The 16,550-nt window shown below is 45.7% G+C and overlaps 1 protein-coding gene across 2 annotated transcripts; it reads left to right on the top strand.

Annotated features, from left to right (window-relative positions):
* Positions 1-1,675: 1,675 nt before the first annotated feature.
* SCIMP (SLP adaptor and CSK interacting membrane protein) lies at positions 1,676-16,518 on the top strand. Of its 2 annotated transcripts, XM_055580080.1 has the most exons (5): positions 1,676-1,781; positions 8,124-8,247; positions 10,309-10,372; positions 11,870-11,943; positions 14,131-16,518. In XM_055580080.1, the coding sequence occupies exons 2-5, from the start codon at positions 8,136-8,138 to the stop codon at positions 14,340-14,342; spliced, it is 462 nt and encodes a 153-aa protein (XP_055436055.1). In that variant the 5' UTR covers positions 1,676-1,781; positions 8,124-8,135; the 3' UTR covers positions 14,343-16,518. The 2 variants fall into 2 exon arrangements, with proteins under 2 accessions (XP_055436055.1, XP_055436056.1); XM_055580081.1 differs by lacking the exon at positions 1,676-1,781 and having other exon boundaries at positions 8,122-8,247.
* The last annotated feature ends 32 nt before the right edge of the window (positions 16,519-16,550 follow it).

Raw genomic sequence — 16,550 nt, 5'->3', positions numbered from 1 at the left:
TTCCTAACTGTGGCCACAGGGGCGATAAACTATGATGGGTGAGTGTATATGAACAGAGTCAAGCCCTGTGATGAAATAAATCAGACAAGATTAATCTGAGAGCTAGTGTGATAAGCTGTAACACTGAGGGGAGCACGTGCTCTCTAGGACTTATATTTAACCTTTCACAGAAGTGGAAGGACAGAGAGAGGGAGAAGAGAAACAACTCCTTTTAATACTCTGCTCCCACCCTATCCCAGGCATGCTTGAGTTTTACTTTTTTAATTTATTTTGGCCACACCATTACATCATATGGGATCTTAGTTCCCTGACCAGGGGTCGAACCCATGCCCCCTGCTTTGGAAGCACGGAGTCTTAACCTCTGGACCTCTATCCAGGGAAATCCCACACTTGGACTTTAGGTGGCCATCAACTATCCAGACAGCCATTTCTGGGGCTGACAACAGCAGGGCAGATCCAGTGGGAACTTGGCCTCACTAAGGCTGAGCAGTGACCGTCTGGGAACTAGAGATGAATTCGGGCAAGCACAGCCCATGCTGGCTGGCAGGTGTTGCCTCAGTATTATCTGGAGTCTCCCAGACACTTGAGATCCAGGCGGAGAGCAGCTCGGACCCTCATTCCATGCCCTGCAAAGTGTAGAGCTGTCCCTCAGATTTCTGTGGGTTCCGCAGGAGGCCAGCCCTGCTCTGAACCCCTGTGGGTGAGCCTCTGTTCCATACTGCACCAACCCAAGGCTGAAACAGTGTTACAATTTGGGTGGGAGTAAATTAAAAAGGGGTGGGAAGCTGTAATTAATTTTATTAATACATTTTACTTAGCCCACTCTAGCCAAAATACTATCATTTCTACATGTAACCAAGATAAACATTTGTTAATGAGATCTGTCATGTTCTTTCTGTTCCAAGTCTTTGAAATCCAGCGTGTATTTCGAACTTGCAGCACATACTCAACTAGCCATCTAGCCAGTGCTCAGTGGAAGGGCCTCACAGGGCCAGTGGCTGCTGTCTTGGATAGGGCAGGCCTCTGGTAGAGGGATTTGTGTCCATAAAGGCAGAGAGTAAGGAACTGGACTCATATTCACATCTCCCCAACTTCCTGCTAAGCTATTTACAAGTCCACCTCTTCCGACAAAGCCTTTTTCTGACAAACTTTCTGAAACTCTAATTCACCACCAACACACGCATTCCACCCACACCTCTTGGGACTCATGGCTATTTCAGGTCGCTTATTTTTCATGAGAAAAACTCAAGTCTTTCAATACACAGGGCATTACCATTAATACACTTTGAAATAAACTGAAAGGCTGACACTCAGGACTTCTTCTCATGAAATAGGCTAGAACAGATGAGCAACTGCCAATTGGAGCGCCTGAAGCACTTTGTGAAACGTTTTATTTATGTGAATATATGTGTAGCTGTCACATTGTAAACTGCACATCTTACTCTGAGGAATTTGGCTAAAAAAAAAAAAAAAGCAAATTCTTGAATAAAGCCACAGTCTCCAGAATTCCTGGTGATGGAGAGTGAATGTGTTTTCTGCCACTGACTCCCCGGAAACGCCTTTTGGGGAAGTGAGAGTCAGATCTGGGTTGGTAGTTGCTTTTAGTGGCTCTCCCACCCTGAGCCTACTCAGAACTGAGTGCCTAGAGCAATCAAGAGAGAGAAGCTGCCACTCCACCCTTCACACCTCTCTGTCTGGCTTCTGCTTCCCAGCCAGCTGCTTGAAGCCCACGACCAAAGGCAGGGGGAGATCAGGGAGCCTGCCCAAGCTCTCGTGTCCAGGTGAGGTGCTTTAGAACTAGAATGCCAGCACTTGAATTTCAGACCCTGGATCCAAACTGCCTACTGCATCATTAGCGGAGAAGCCTGCCCACAACAAGGGAAGAGGGAAGGAGGTGGGGCCATCAGTCATGCAGTCATTTATTCACAGATGCGTATGGCACTCCCACTGCATTCCAGGTGACGGTCTAGGAACTAGAAAGAGTGGTAGAGGGAGCAGCAAGATTCTTGCTCTCCGAGAGCTTACAGCCAGTGTGGGAGATGATGAACAGCAAACAAACCATCAGACAGCTGTCACAGTAAGCGTATGCAGGCTCAGTTGGAGGAAAAAAAAAATGCATTTTGAATATTGATCATAGTATGTTGCGGAGTGGGAAGCAGGGCTGTCTGCCTCTCACCCTGCCGCCCCCAGAACCTCGCCTGTCGACTCTTCCTAACTCATAACAGGAGCTTTCTGGCCAGCTTCCTGCCCTCTCATCCCAGTCTGGTTCTGCTCAACAGCACAGCCCTCCTTCCATCCTTGTTCCCTTTTAAAAGCTGATTCTTCCATCTGAGCCCCTGAAGGTAGCTTTTGCTCTCTTTTCTCTGCCTGCATTTCATTTTGTCCTTTTTCCTGACACTTCACAGTTTATAAACACACTGACTCCCTGTATTTTAAACAATCTTTCCTCATCTCACTTTTCCCCCTTCTTGAAATTCAGGCTTCCCTTGCCTTCTGGGCTTTCATCAAGCTGACTAGCGCTCTTTAAGCCGTTATCAGAGGAGTGACTGAGATGCAAAGTCTGTCTGAGGACAGGGTGATTGAGAAGAAGTGGCTCGATAGAGTGCAGGACACTGAGCTCTGGGGCGAGGAGTGTCTGTGAAGCTGGGAGGGCAGGACAAGCAGGGAGGACGATGGGCAGACAGCAGGTCTTCCCAGGTCACCTTAGCCCTGCAGGAACTTCACTCTGAGGCCATGTTTGTTTATGACTATCCTCTAAGGACTTTGGATAAGATTCTAGGATACTCCTGCTCCTGCCAACGCCCTGGGGAAGGAATCCTGAGGCTCCATGAAGCCATTCACACCCTAGTAAAAATCAGTTCCTCTTCCTCAGTGTCAGGCAAATGGGTATAAAAGTAGGGGAAGTAGGGAGAGAGAGTGACTTGTTGACGATGGAGTTCCATCAGCCATGTGACAAGCAAACAGGAGAAGTCTTTGGGTTTAGGGGTTTGTTTTAGTGCCTTCAGTCTACTTTGCTGCTTCTACTGCCTGTGAATGTTGCAAGGAACAAGCCTCCAGCCTCCTCACCTCTGCAGCTCAGGGCTCTACAAGCTGGCTGGATGTAGTGTTCTCCCCAAGGCCTGAGAACCCACTGGAGCGTGTGTTGACAATGCTGAGTCCCACACCAGAGTTACAAATCATAATTGGGAGTAGAGTTGGGACACAGACTGTGGTATCTATCTGCATTTTAGTACATTTCCCAAAGCTCTGGCTTAGTGGTCACAAGTAAGAGTCCTGGGCTTAGCTTCTGATTTTTTCCACTTATGACCTTGGGCAAGTTCACTGAGCTCATCTAAACTTCTATTCTCTTTTCTCTAAAATGGGGCTATAATTATGACCTGCCATACAGTGTGGTTGAACTCATGCTAAGGTAGCATATATGTATGTTCCTTTTCTAAGATGCATTTTCATACTGAGGTTCTTATTATTTGGAACAAGTCACAACTCGAGGTGGAGGTCTTGCCAATATTGGAATTTCTTGACCGATAGTTCTGCTTTCAGTTCTGTTATGAAAAGAAGTATTTATCAACTTGGTGTAAATCTGACAGAGTAAAAAGAGCATGAACTTTGGCATCAGACCAGGCTGTGCTGCAATCTTAGACTAGTGAGCTACTAGCCATGCTGCCTTTAACAAATTGCCTAAACCCTATGAGTTCTCTCTTTTTATCTGTACAATGGGGGTAATAATAACTCCTCCCAACACCAGTATAAGGATTAAGTGATAACATGTATGTCACTGGTTCTCAACATTGGCCTCCCCCTAGAATCATCTGGAGAACTTTACTAAAACAAAGTCCCAATGGCCAGGCCCCAGGTTGGGAATTTCCACTCCTCCTCAAGTTCTTGCCCTGGGGTCTGACACACCAAGGTCCTCAATAGCTAATGGCTAAAGACAGCTCCCTTGTTCTTCTGACTCTTCTTTCTTCCATTCGTGGTGTCCACCAAATGCTCCCCCAGTTGACGGGAACTGAGGTCAGGCCCTGCCCTCCTCCCAGCAGCCAGGACCCCTAACCTGAATCTGTAGACTCAGCACCTCACCCTCCCCAGGCCCAGGACCTGCTGACCTATGGCTCAGCTTTGGATCAGCTTTGGGGCCACACTGAATCCTTCCCTCCTCTGGTCCATACTGCACTATGAGCCCCTACTCTGGCTCACGGGGCCCTCTCTTATCTCTGAGTCCAAGTCCAGCCTTGAGAAACTTCCAATGAGCTCAGACTCTTGAAAACAAAAATGTCCCCTCCCATGTGGCAGTCCCCTCCCAGACACAGAGACCCACATCTGTCCCAAGCCTCGTGGTGGGTCTTCGCTGCTTCTTCCATGGGCCAGCAACATCGAGCACTCTGTGGTGGACTTCTGGTCAGAGATGGCAGGATCATTGCTGACTTTTTCCTCTTTCATTCCGGAGACATCAATAGAAGGCAAAAAAAAAAAAAAACAATAAAAATAAATTGTATAATGTATAAACCCATGAGACCACTTTCACTAGAGTCTCATCTTCCTGCAGTATCAGCATGAGGTGGTTTGTGTGGTGGTCTCACCCACCCCAAGATGTCCACATCCCAACCCCTGGAACCTGTGGTTATGTCAGACTACAAGGCAAGGAGGAACTGTGGTCACAAGCGGAACTGAAGTTGCAAATCAGCTGATCTGGAGACACAGTGATGAACCCGGATTATCCGGGTGAGCCCAGTGTAACCACAGCATGCGTGTGTGCATGCGTGCTCAATCATGTCCACGTCTTTGTGACCCCTCAGGCTGTAACCCGGCAGGCTCCTCTGTCCATGGGATTTTCCAGGCAAGAATACTGGAGCAAGTTGCCATTTCCTCCTCCAGGGGATCTTTCTGACCCTGGGATCAAACCCACGTCTCCCAGATTGGCAGGCAGGTTCTTTCCAGCTGTGCCACCAGGGAAGCCCATTGTCATCACAAGAGTCCTTATAAGTGGGAGAGGGAGGCACAAGAGGAGGTGAGACGTGACTGGGGAAGGACTGTTAGAAAGATGCAAGGAGATGGAGGAGGGGGCTGTGAGCCAAGGAACACAAGCAACCTCCAGAAGCTGAAAGGAGCAAGGAAGTGGCATCTCCAGTGGGGCCTTCGGAAGGGGCCAACCCTGCCCAATGGGAACGTGCTGGCTGTTGTGTTACCCAGCAATTCGGCTGGATAAAACTTCTGTGCTGTTTTTAGACATGGCATCCGTGGTGATTTGTTGGAGCGGCCATAGCGAACAGATGCAGTTTTTATCTAACGATCCTACTGCCTGGGTTCCTGCCTTGTTCCAGCAGGGAGAGGCCTCCCCCAGTGACATTTCAGTCCAACCCCAAAACTTTTATTACTTTTGATTACTAAGCAGACTCATTTCAGTTTTAAAAATTTAGTCACACTCATTTAAAAACTTCCGTCTCATCTTTGACCCAAAGCTCCCCGCTTTGCCCAGTGAGGGGAGTACAGAGCAAGGTGAGGGATGAAGGCTGCCTCAGCTCCCTAAGCACCCTTCCCTGCCCTTACCACCCCCCGGTATGGGATTGAGGAGGAAAGACAGGGACAGACAGTTTTCCACAGGAAGTCTCCCCTCGCTGGGTCACTGCTGCTGATCGAGTCTGTGGTGTTGGGTGGAGACTCACCCCTGGGGTCCCTTGAGAGACTCGGCTGCACCTTTGGGCTGGCTGCCAGCCTCCTTTCTTGTAAACACCTCTTTGCCTGATGTTTCAGTAGCTCTCAGGAAGCCTGCGCCCCACGACCTTATCTACTCTAGGCCTGACAACACAAGTGGGATTCAGTTTCCATACTTTCCAGAGCCTGAACTGGACTATACAGCCGTGACACACTGCCCACCAGCTGTACTCCCTGCCATCTCTCCCCAGGGCTCCTGTTCCCTCTCTCGGGGTGGGGGGACCCACTGGGATGTGGTTATTAATAGCCCCCTTCCTCAGCTGCATGCTCCCAAAAAGACCTGCTCGTCTTGGTTCTGTTGTAAAGGCACCTGTCGGCAGTTCATGGGGGAAGAGCTATTTCTCTGATCTTAGGTTATGCGGAACTTGGGACTTTCATTCTCAAGCCCCGATCATTCATTCTGGGGAATGCCTTGGGCCCCCACAGCACCATATGACTACCACAGCGATGTTCCTTTTGAAGTAAAGTGAGATATCCTGACCTCCATCTGACCTCTCCTTGATGATTCAGAGGCATCCTGACACTGGAAGGCCCTGAGACACAGAGAGGAAGCGTTCCGCCCACCCTCCTTCCTGGGTGACCTGGGGGAGGTCACTACACCTCTGTCTCAGGCCCTGTTTAGAAAAGGGTTGGGTGGTGAGGGTGAAATAAGGTGAGTGATGAGAAAGCCCTTGGTGCACTAAACACGCTCAAAACATCTGATGGGAAATCAAAGCCATTCAATTTGTGTGAACAGGACTGCAGAATATTTACCACTTTGCATAGTTCTGAAAAGTGACCCATAGTTTCACTTTCTGGCATCATCCTATTTCCTCTTTCTTTCCCAAGAATCTGATGAGAATAAAATTTCTTTGAACTTGAAATCTGAACAAAGGGAAGCTACACTAAATGGTTGATTGACTCTTATCAGTGTTATAAAAGTAAACGCAAAAGTTAAAAAAGATAAAAAAGCAAAGAATTCGGAGGGTTTACAGAGAACAGTCACAGCTGCCAGGCCTCATGCTTCCCTCCCCACACCCAGTCATGCTCTTCAGACGCAACAGCGTTTAACTCTGTCTGGTGTGTGTTTCTATAGCTCTAAAGAGTATGTTTATGTTTCTTCTCGGAGAAATCTGTCAGGAGTAAAGAAAAAGTCAAAGAGATAGAATATATGAGGGGAAAATTAGACTAAGAACTAGGAGACATTTAAGTAAGAGAAAAGAGATTGAGTGGCCCTCAACAGATAGATGGATGAAGAAAATGTGGGGGTATACATATATATTCACACACACATATACAATGGAATATTACTCGACCATAAAGAATGAAATATTACCACTTACAGCAACATAGATGGACTTAGAGAACACACTAAGTTAAATAAGTCAGACATAGAAAGACAAATACTGTATGACATCACTTAGATGTGGAATTTTTAAAAATAATACAAATGAACTTTACAAAACAGACACAAACTCACAGAACTAGAAAACAAACTTATAACTACCAAAGGGGAAGGAGGAGAGGGATAAACTAGGAGCATCGGATTAAGAGATACACTCTACTATATATAAAGTATTTACTGTACATATATATATAAAGGATTTACTGTATAGCACAGAGAACTATATTCAATATCTTGTAATAACCTATAATGGAAACGAACCTTCTCTCATGCAGACTAATTCAGTTTGCTTTGCATCTTTCTCCCTCTGATCATGCCTCACTCAAAGAGATCCATCAAGGTATTTTTCTAACCTCCACCTCAAAAAACAAGTGAAAATGTTAGTCGCTTAGTTGTATCCGACTCTTTGCAACCCCATGGTCTATAGCCTCCAGGCTCCTCTATCTATGGAGTTCTCCAGGCAAGAATACTGGAGTGGGTTGCCAGTCCCTTCTCCAGAGGACCATCCCAACCCAGGAATTGAACCCAGGTCTACATTATAGGCAGATTCTTTATATCTAAGCCATCAGGGAAGCACTCCCCCACACCCCCAAAAAAGCTCTCAAAATTCTATCTGCCCCATTATGAATTTAGTCTAGTTGTCCCTTTGATATAAAAACAACTGCTGTCAGTTATTGCTTTAAATGGCATTTTCCTTTCCTGCTGCATGTTTGACAGTGTAAAGAAAAGCAGTGATTATGTCTACAGTTTCTAGAGTAACTGATAAGTACATGTCTTACCTCTAATTTTCGTAAATTCCCTGTAAGGTAGTAGACAGCATCACTGGCATATTGCAGGTGAGGACACTGAGGCTTGGAGAAAGTTAATCACTTGCCTGAGGTCTCCCAGCTGCAAATCAACAGTGTTTGATTGTGAGCAAACGCCTGCCTGGTCCCTAAGCAGATGCAGCCGCACAACATGGTAGATAGCTGCCTCCACCTCCCAAGAAGCTCTTCACTCATGTCTTACCCTCTCCCTCCATTCTTCTCAGGATCTCAAGGCCATGGATTGGTGGAAGGACCATTTCTGGATCATCTTGGCTGTGGCCATCATCTTTACCTCTGTGAGCCTGGGCACCATCCTGTTCTGTGTCTGTAGGTGTCTATTTAGACAAGGTAATGACCCTCTCCCTTGGGCAGGTGGAGGGAGGGGAGCGAAGAGGTGGTTTTGGGGACACTGGGGCTTCTTTAGGGCAAAAAGATTAGTTCTGGGCTTCCATGGGCTGAACTCTGGATTTAGCATCATGCACTCTGGGTCGAGTCCTAGCTCTACTACTAATATGTGTCTCTGGGCCTCAATTTCCCCCTCTGCACAGTGAAGGGAGGGAGGTTACTTAATCTCCAAGAACTCTTCCAGCCCTCACAGTTTGGGTAAAAGCAGAATCAGTTTCAAGGCATGCTGTTCTCCAGTGCTGTCTCTCTCCTATGTCACAGCACCTTATCGCTGGAACTTGAGAGTACAAGTGCATGGAATGTCAAAAACTGTCTTGATTCCAAATGCATTGACTTGTGTACATGAAATACGTACAGCTTTTTGTATGGCAATCATTCTCCACAAAGTAGTTTTTAAAAATGTCTTAAAACACCTCTGGCTGTCTAATGGTTAAGATTCCATGCTTCCAAAGCAGGGAGCATGGGTTTGATACCTGGTCAGGGAACTAAGATCCCACATGACACGCAAGATGCAAAAAAAAAAAAAAAATTTAAAAACTGACTGTTTTTGAGCTATCTGAAAAAAAGCCCTAATTTGAGTTTTACATCTCTCACCTTACCCCATAGTGTACCTTCACATTTTGAAGTGTGGTATTAAAAAAGAAGTCTTCAGGCATGAAAAATGGACTCATTTCATGGTTGACCACCGTGACTGCCTATTCTAAGATCATACTCTGAATTTGGGGGTATTATATGTGCCTTGGACAGAGGTTCTTAGCACACTTGGACATAAATAAGCAGCTGCCTGGAGGATTACTGTAAATTTAGACTATCTACAATTGAGTTTCTACTTTAATATTCATCTCCAAAAACATGAAATTCTGGTTCAATAGTGAGTTTTCTTAAGTTCCTGCCCCTTAACTTATGACCTAGGCCTGGAGCACACCTGGGGATGGTAAATGCTCTAAGAGGTATGGCCGTCTTGCCCTGGGGCACCTAGGGGCCATCCCTCCACAATCAGGGCCCTGTCCTCCTGATGCATCTGGATATGGCCTCAGGGTCCTGCTGAACCAGTGCTGAAAGGTCAGGGCTGCTCAGAAATGAAAGCTTCTGTCATTCTTTTCAATCTCTCTTTAGAGATAAGAAAAGCAAGGTTCAAAGAGAGGCAGATCCTTGGTTCAGGTCTCCTGGGACTTGGTGGCAGAGTTGGAGCCAGAACTTGGGTACACTGGGCTCCCCATTCAAAGCCCTTTCCCCTGCACCCTCTGATGGTAATTAGTTTTTTAAATACAGAAAGTGTATTCTAGCCACTATAGTCCTCTATCCACTTGTCTTTTTAAAATATTTCATTTTTTAAATTTGGATTTGTTTTAATTTTGGTTGCACAGGCTCTTGGGTGCGGTGCACAAGCTTTTGCTAGCTGTGGTGTGCCAGTTTAGTTGCCTCGAAGCATGTGAGATCTTAGTTCCCTGACCAGGGATTGAACCACTTCCCCTGTATTGGAAGGCAGATTCTTAACCACTGGACCACCAGAGAAGTCTCAAAACATTTTGCTTTTAGATATGGACAAAATATGACCCTGAACAAAAACTTTACTTATTCTCTTTTATCTTGACCCACTCCTATTAACAAGTAGGTTATAATTAATAATAACTTACATGTCCAGCATATCACAGTTTACAAACTGCTATTCCCATTTTTCATCTCATTTCCTCCCGTTAATGCTTTTGGCTATTCACTCAACTAGTATTTCTAAGTCACAACTATATGCTAGGTAGACACAGTACCAGGCGATGAGGAAGCAGCCACAGCCCACACTGGATTAGTCCCAGGCTCTGAGGTCAGACGGTCTGGATGACATTCTGACTCTATCACTTATGAGCTCTGTGCCCCTAAGTCTGTTTTCTCTGGATGGTTCTTCTTCTGACTATCCTGAACCTGCCCATTCTCTGGTCTCTTCTAAACTCTAAAGATCACAATTTTGGACAATTTTTCCTAAATGAATATGCTTATTTTTTTCCTTAGGCAAGAAATGGGAAATTTCCAAGTCCTTGAAACAAAAGCAGAGAGATGAAGAAACGATGTATGAGTAAGTGCGGGGAATCCTGCTTTTTAATTTTGAGAACCGCCTGTCCACTTGCATTCTTGTGCCTGCACTACTGAGCTGGTATGTGCATGGTCAGCCACTTAGTCATGTCTGACTCTTTGCGACCCTGTGGACTTTAGCCCACCAGGCTCCGCTGCCCACGGGATTTTTCCAGGCAAGAATACTGGAGTGGGTTGCCATTCCCTTCTCCAGGGGATCTTCCTGACCCAGGGATCCAACCCACATCTTCTGCTTGGCTGGCAGATTCTTTACCACTGAGTCACCTGGGAAGCCCCTGAAACTTCTTACCAAAGTATAATATAAATACAGAAAAATGCATATGCTAAGAGTACAACTCAATGAATTTCCACAAACTAAACAGACCCGGTAGCTGGCACCCAGATTAAGAAACAAAATTACCAGCATCTCAATCCCATAAATGCCCTTTCAGCCTTTAAACCCTAAGGATAATCACTGTCTGAAATAGTATAGGCTCATTTTTCCTTGTCTTTATACTTCATATACATGGAATTATACAGTATGTGTTATTCAGTGTTTAACCTCTTCTGCTCAGCACTTTTTTGTGAGATTCATTGTGTGTAGTTGTAGACTGTTCATTCTCATTACCATAGAGTGTTCCTCTGTAGAACTGAACCATGATGAATTTATCCATTCTGCTACTTATAGGCATTTGAGTAGCAACCAGTTTGCCATTGTTATGAATAGTGCTGTTATAAACATTTTAGTAACATATCTTTTGATCAGCAGGATATATACCCAATGTTGCTGTCTCATGGTGGGTGTATGTTTAGCATTAGGAGTACACCTGTTTTTTGTTTGTTTTTTTGGCTGTGCTGGGTCTTCATTGCTTCAAGGGCTTTTCTCTAGTTGTGGCGAGCGGGGGCTACTCTTCATTGAGGTGTGAGGGCTTCTCGTTGCTGTGGCTTCTCTTGTTGCAGAGCACAGGCTCTAGAGCTTTAATAGCTGCAGCATATGGGTTCCACAGTTGTGGCTCCCCAGGCTCCAGAGCACAGGCTCAATAGTTGTGGTACACGGGCTTAGTTGCTCTACAGTATGTTGACTTCCCGCATCAGGGGTCAAACCCATGTCTCCTGCATTGGCAGGCAGATACTTTTTATCACTGAGCCACCTGGGAAGCCCAGGTTTTGCACATCCATTTTGCACATCAAAATACACCTGGTGCTTACCTCCCCCTGCTGATCCAGCTCAGGTAAACACAGAAAGATGAGATCCGTGGTCTAAGTTAGAGTGCTTCTGCTCCACACCCTCCAATCCAAATGGTCCCTGGGCTAAAGAAGTGGTTTCTTTAGTGTGTCAATTACAGATGGGATGCAAGACCTAGTAAAGAAAGGAGATGCTTTCAGTCTTTACGGACCAAGATTTGAATGTTCAACTCTGTCCATTTCCCTTGACAGTTTCTCTTAAATCGGCAGGCATGATCAAAACCAAACACTGACTCCTATTCTTTCTCTCTTCCAGGAATGTTACAGAACAATTCTCAGTTCAATTACCCCCTCTGCCACCCAGGGATATGCTTTCCCCAGGAGTTGCCTGTGAGTATATTTTGCTGATAACAGTCTCATTCAGGGTAAAATAATAAATTTGTCTTGGCATCTTAGTCAGCTTGTCCTCAGTTGCTCAGTCGTGTCCAACTCTTTGCAACCCCACAGACTATAGCCTACTAGGCTCCTCTGTCCATGGGATTCTCCAGGCAAGAATACTGGAGTGGGTTGCCATTTCCTCCTCCAGGGGATCTTCCTGACCCAGGAATCGAACCCACCTCTCCTGTACCTCCTGCATTAGCAGGCAGATTCTTTACCACTGAGCCACTTAGGAAGCAGTCAGCTTGGGTTGCCCATAAAACAGTAACACAGACAATGTGGCTTAAATGACAGTAAATTTCTCGTAGTTCTGGAGGCTAAAAGTCTAAGATCAAGGTGCCAGGCCAATCTGGTTTCTGGTGAGAATACTTCTAGTTTGCAGATGACTGTGTGCAAACATGGAGGGGAAACAGCTCTCTGGTGTCTCTTAGAAGGGCACTAATATTGTTGGATCAGGGCCCTGCCCTTCTGACCTTGTTTAACTTTAACTACTTATTTGGAGACCCCATTTCTGAATATAACTGCACTGGTGGTTAGCACATATGGTTCAGCATATGAATTTTGTGGGGACACAAACTTTCAGTCTATTATACTGGAATTTGCAGATGGCAGCAGCCTGTTTCAAGGAGATGAATTAAGTTTAAGATGTGGGGGGGAGTACAAAATAAGTACCAATGCTTCCAATATTCAATGTGTAAATTCATATTCAAATTCCAGCTTGCAGCATGGGTATAAAGGAACCCTGGGCTTCTCACACTTTGTATCAGAAAATCTCTGCCTGGTTCCCTTGACCGGAATAGTCTTCCTTAAGCTCTACATACAGCTGACTTTACCTCACCCTTCTGGTGTCAGCTCAAATGTTACCACCTCAGCGAGTTCACTCCTGACCATCCTACATAAAGAAATCCCTCCAATTCTCCTTTTGAAGCTTATGACAATTATCCAAAGTAAGCTAATTATCCTTCATTTGTCCATTATCTGTCTCCTCCATTATAATACAAACCCTAGAAAATAAGCGCCCTTCTTGTCTTGTTCACGGTTCTTTACCCACCATAAAGAACAGTGCCTAAAGGGATTTCCCTGGAGGTCCATGGGTAAGACTCCACACTCCCAGTGCAAGGGGCCTGGGTTTGATCCCTGGTTGGGGAACTAGATCCCCCACGTGCCATACAACTAAAGAGTTTGCATGCCACAACGAAGACTCTGGACAACTAAATAAATATATATAAATATTAAAAAAAAAACAATAGTGTCTGGAGCTTAGTAGATAATGGATGAAATATTTTAATTGAATAGATAAACAGTAATATTAGCTAGCATTTGTTGAGCAGGCGCTGTGTGTCAGGTCCCATGCTTGGCACTTTATAGGTACTGTCTCATTTAATCCTCTCAGCAACTATATGCAGCAGGTACATTATTATGTCCTTCTGACAGAGGAAGACACTGAAGCACAGAGAAGTTAAGTGCCTTACTCATGGTCACACAGCTAGTGACTGCTGAATCCTGAAGATGAGTTTGGATCTGACTGCAGAACTGAAATGGTGGTTGTTATTCAAGTTCTCTTAGGAAAAGATGTGGGGAGGCAGTTCCAGGCCCCATCAAGGGGGAGCTGAGATTTTCCTCCCACTTTAGTCCATGTGCTATGTGCCCATCTTCTGCTAATTCTACCTTTTGAAGACACCACTGCCCCCTTCCTTCTTAGCAGAGGGGTGATGGACGTGAGCAATTATAGATAGTTCTGGAATGCTGTGTTCAGTCGTTGTGAGGGACATGCCTGAAAGGAAATAGTGTTTGTATCGCTTCCTTATGAGGATTAGAACCTGTAGGTACAGCACTACTCATTTCACTACTAGCTCTGGTCAGTTTCTTGTCTGAACTTCCGTCTTGTGGCTCTCACTGCAGTGCAGTCAGGCAAAGCGACAAGGGAGTCAAGACGTCTGACTGATGTTTGCCACTTACTCACTAGGGTGAGCCTGAGACTGTGTCATGGCTGGACCTCAGTTTCCTCTGCAAAATGGGGATCTGGTCCACCAAGACGTGGGAGGATACTGAAACCCATGAAAATCATGCAGAGCCACTTGGTCAAAAATACATAAACATACGCTAGCTTTGCATCTGATACCTTTTTGTGTATTCTAGCCCCACAGGAAACCCCAAGTCGGCCCACACCAGCTGCATACTCTTCGGTACATAAAATTAGAAATAAGAAGACAAGTACCGTCCCAAGCTATATTGAGCCTGAGGAAGACTATGATGATGTTGATGTCCCTGCCAATACAGAAAATCATCATCTTGAAACAAATGTTTCTTCCTTTTGGCAAGCAGAAGATGGTTCACAGAGCTTATTTTAAAAACAATCAAGAATGGCTGAAGTTCAATAAGTGCCCAGGTCCGAAAGCCAGTGGTAACATTATGGAGCTCTATAAGATAAACACTTTCTGAATCAGATGGAGAAGCATCAGTGATCAGATAACTGCAGCCAGAGGAAAGCTGCCTGTGCTCAGCTCTAAGAATGGAGAGGAGTCAGGCCTTGGGCTTCTGCAGAGCGAGGTTCCATGTGGAGGCCCATTGGACCCTGCAAAGCTCTCCCCACTTCCCATCGCCCTGAGAAACCACTCAGTTCCTGGCATTCTTCCCCTGTTTGTGTGGTTCTAAGTGATCTTTAATCTTGGTGTTTGATTGTACGAGCCTCCCAGGCTCCCATACCCTGCACAAGCCCCTACCCGCTCTACCCACCTCACACACTGAGGGGCTGTGGGTGGTAGTCACAGCTAAGTGCTCTTGCACACAAGTCACACATCACACCTTGTTGATTCTTCAAGGGTGGGGGTGTGCTTCTTGTTCTTGTGGACCCTCCCCACCTACACAACCCCAAGCCCCAAGGCCTCTCTATGACATCCGCCAAACTAACCACAGAGATCCAAGTTTCCAGCCAGAGTTTTTTCACTGCTTCCTGGCTGCACCGTAACAATCAACAAAGAACAGAAGTCACCTTCTAGACCACAGGACAGACGTTACCCATAGGGGTGTCAATTTTGCAATATGTGTACTGGAGGAAAAAAGGTTTCCCCAGGAAAAATTATAGGGAACAGGAAAGAAAGGGACGAGTCAGTGGCAGATTCAAGATGAAAGTTCAGGGGTCTTTAATACCCTCCTCCTATATTTTCATTACTGCTTTCCCCCTTGTGTAGCATTCAAGACAAACAGTATCATATCCTCCCTGCCAGATTCCTACCCCTGAGTGACTGGGAGGCAGAAACTCCAGTTCATTATGCTACACCTAATGAAACATCCGGGGAGCGGGCTGCTGTCCAGTTATACGAGTGTCCTAGTGGGGTCGCCAAGGCCCGAGTCACCCTGAACCTCATCGATTCCTTCAAGTTGATCTGCTGACGCCTGAAGACTTGACACTGTCTAGCCAGTCTCACAGGATGCTGACTTCTAAGCAATCCCTGAGAAATCCAGCTAACAGGCTTGCAGGGCGAGCAGCATGAACTGGTGGAAAGGCCCAGGAGTGACACCTGGACTGAGCTCCTCCTTGAGAGATAGAAAGTGTGTACCTGTCATCCCCCTCAACCACTTAACCACTGCTGGACCAGTGAGGACATGTGTTTCCTCCCAGGTTCTCTCTTTCTAGACTCCATAGAAACTTCCAACTCCTTGTAATACCTCCTTGTTTTAGACCAGTGGTTCTCTAACTATGGCCTTAGGGAATTCTGGTATTCCATGAGCCAGAGAGGACTCATTTCTTAAATCCTAGAAAAAACTCATGTGCCCTAGAGCCCGCACAGGACAACTGCTGAAGCCCGCATGCCTAGTGCTTATGTTCCACAACAAGAGAAGCCACTTCAATGAGAAGCCCAAGCGCTGCAATAGAGAGTAGCCCCTGATTGCCACAGCTAGAGGAAGCCTGCACAAAGCAACAAAGGCCCAGTGCAGCCATAAATTAATTAATTATATTTTTTAATTATAGGGAAAAAAATGGCTAAAGGATTGAAGTGTTTACCAAGCATGCTTTCCCTTTTAAAATTTCCACAAACCATCCACATCTACACCAAAAGTTAAAAAGTAAATACCAGACATGTGTAAACTCCTCCTTGGTTTCTGGGCCACCACCATCTCCTGGTTCTCCTCCTGCCTGACTGGCCTGTCTCCATCTTTGCAAGAACACCTCCTTCTGAAACATCTCTTCAATGCCAATCTTTCTCAGGGTCCTGTCCCTGCATCTCCCTCCAAACACTCATGAGTGACCTCATGGGATCTTACTGCTCCCTGCAATTGGCCCTAATGAAACACTTCTCACTCTGCATTATAATTGCCTAGTTAATTCTTTATCTCCTTCCTAACTTGGGACTCTTTGGGGTGGAAGCTGTCTATATTCCACTATATTCCCAATGTCCAGCTCAAACCCTGGCATATATTAGGCACTTAATAAATATTTATTGAATGTTGATCATTAATGGAAAATCTACCAGTGTGACAAAAACAAATCATTTTTCTCTGGGCCTGTGTAACTTGGCTGAGATTTTGTACAGGGCACCTGTAATAAAACCATGTTT

This window comes from Bubalus kerabau, chromosome 4 (assembly GCF_029407905.1).
Source record: "Bubalus kerabau isolate K-KA32 ecotype Philippines breed swamp buffalo chromosome 4, PCC_UOA_SB_1v2, whole genome shotgun sequence".
NCBI classification, from domain to species: Eukaryota; Metazoa; Chordata; class Mammalia; order Artiodactyla; family Bovidae; genus Bubalus; species Bubalus kerabau.
Note: the sequence above shows the minus strand (reverse complement) of the source record. Positions and strands in the feature narration are given on the sequence as shown.

Coding starts and splice junctions, on each gene's coding strand:
- SCIMP (XM_055580080.1), top strand. CDS start 8,136: ATGGATTGGTGGAAGGACCATTTCTGGATCATCTTGGCTGTGGCCATC. Junction 8,248..10,308: donor TAGGTGTCTATTTAGACAAG/GTAATGACCCTC, acceptor TTTTTTCCTTAG/GCAAGAAATGGGAAATTTCC. Junction 10,373..11,869: donor GATGAAGAAACGATGTATGA/GTAAGTGCGGGG, acceptor TCTCTCTTCCAG/GAATGTTACAGAACAATTCT.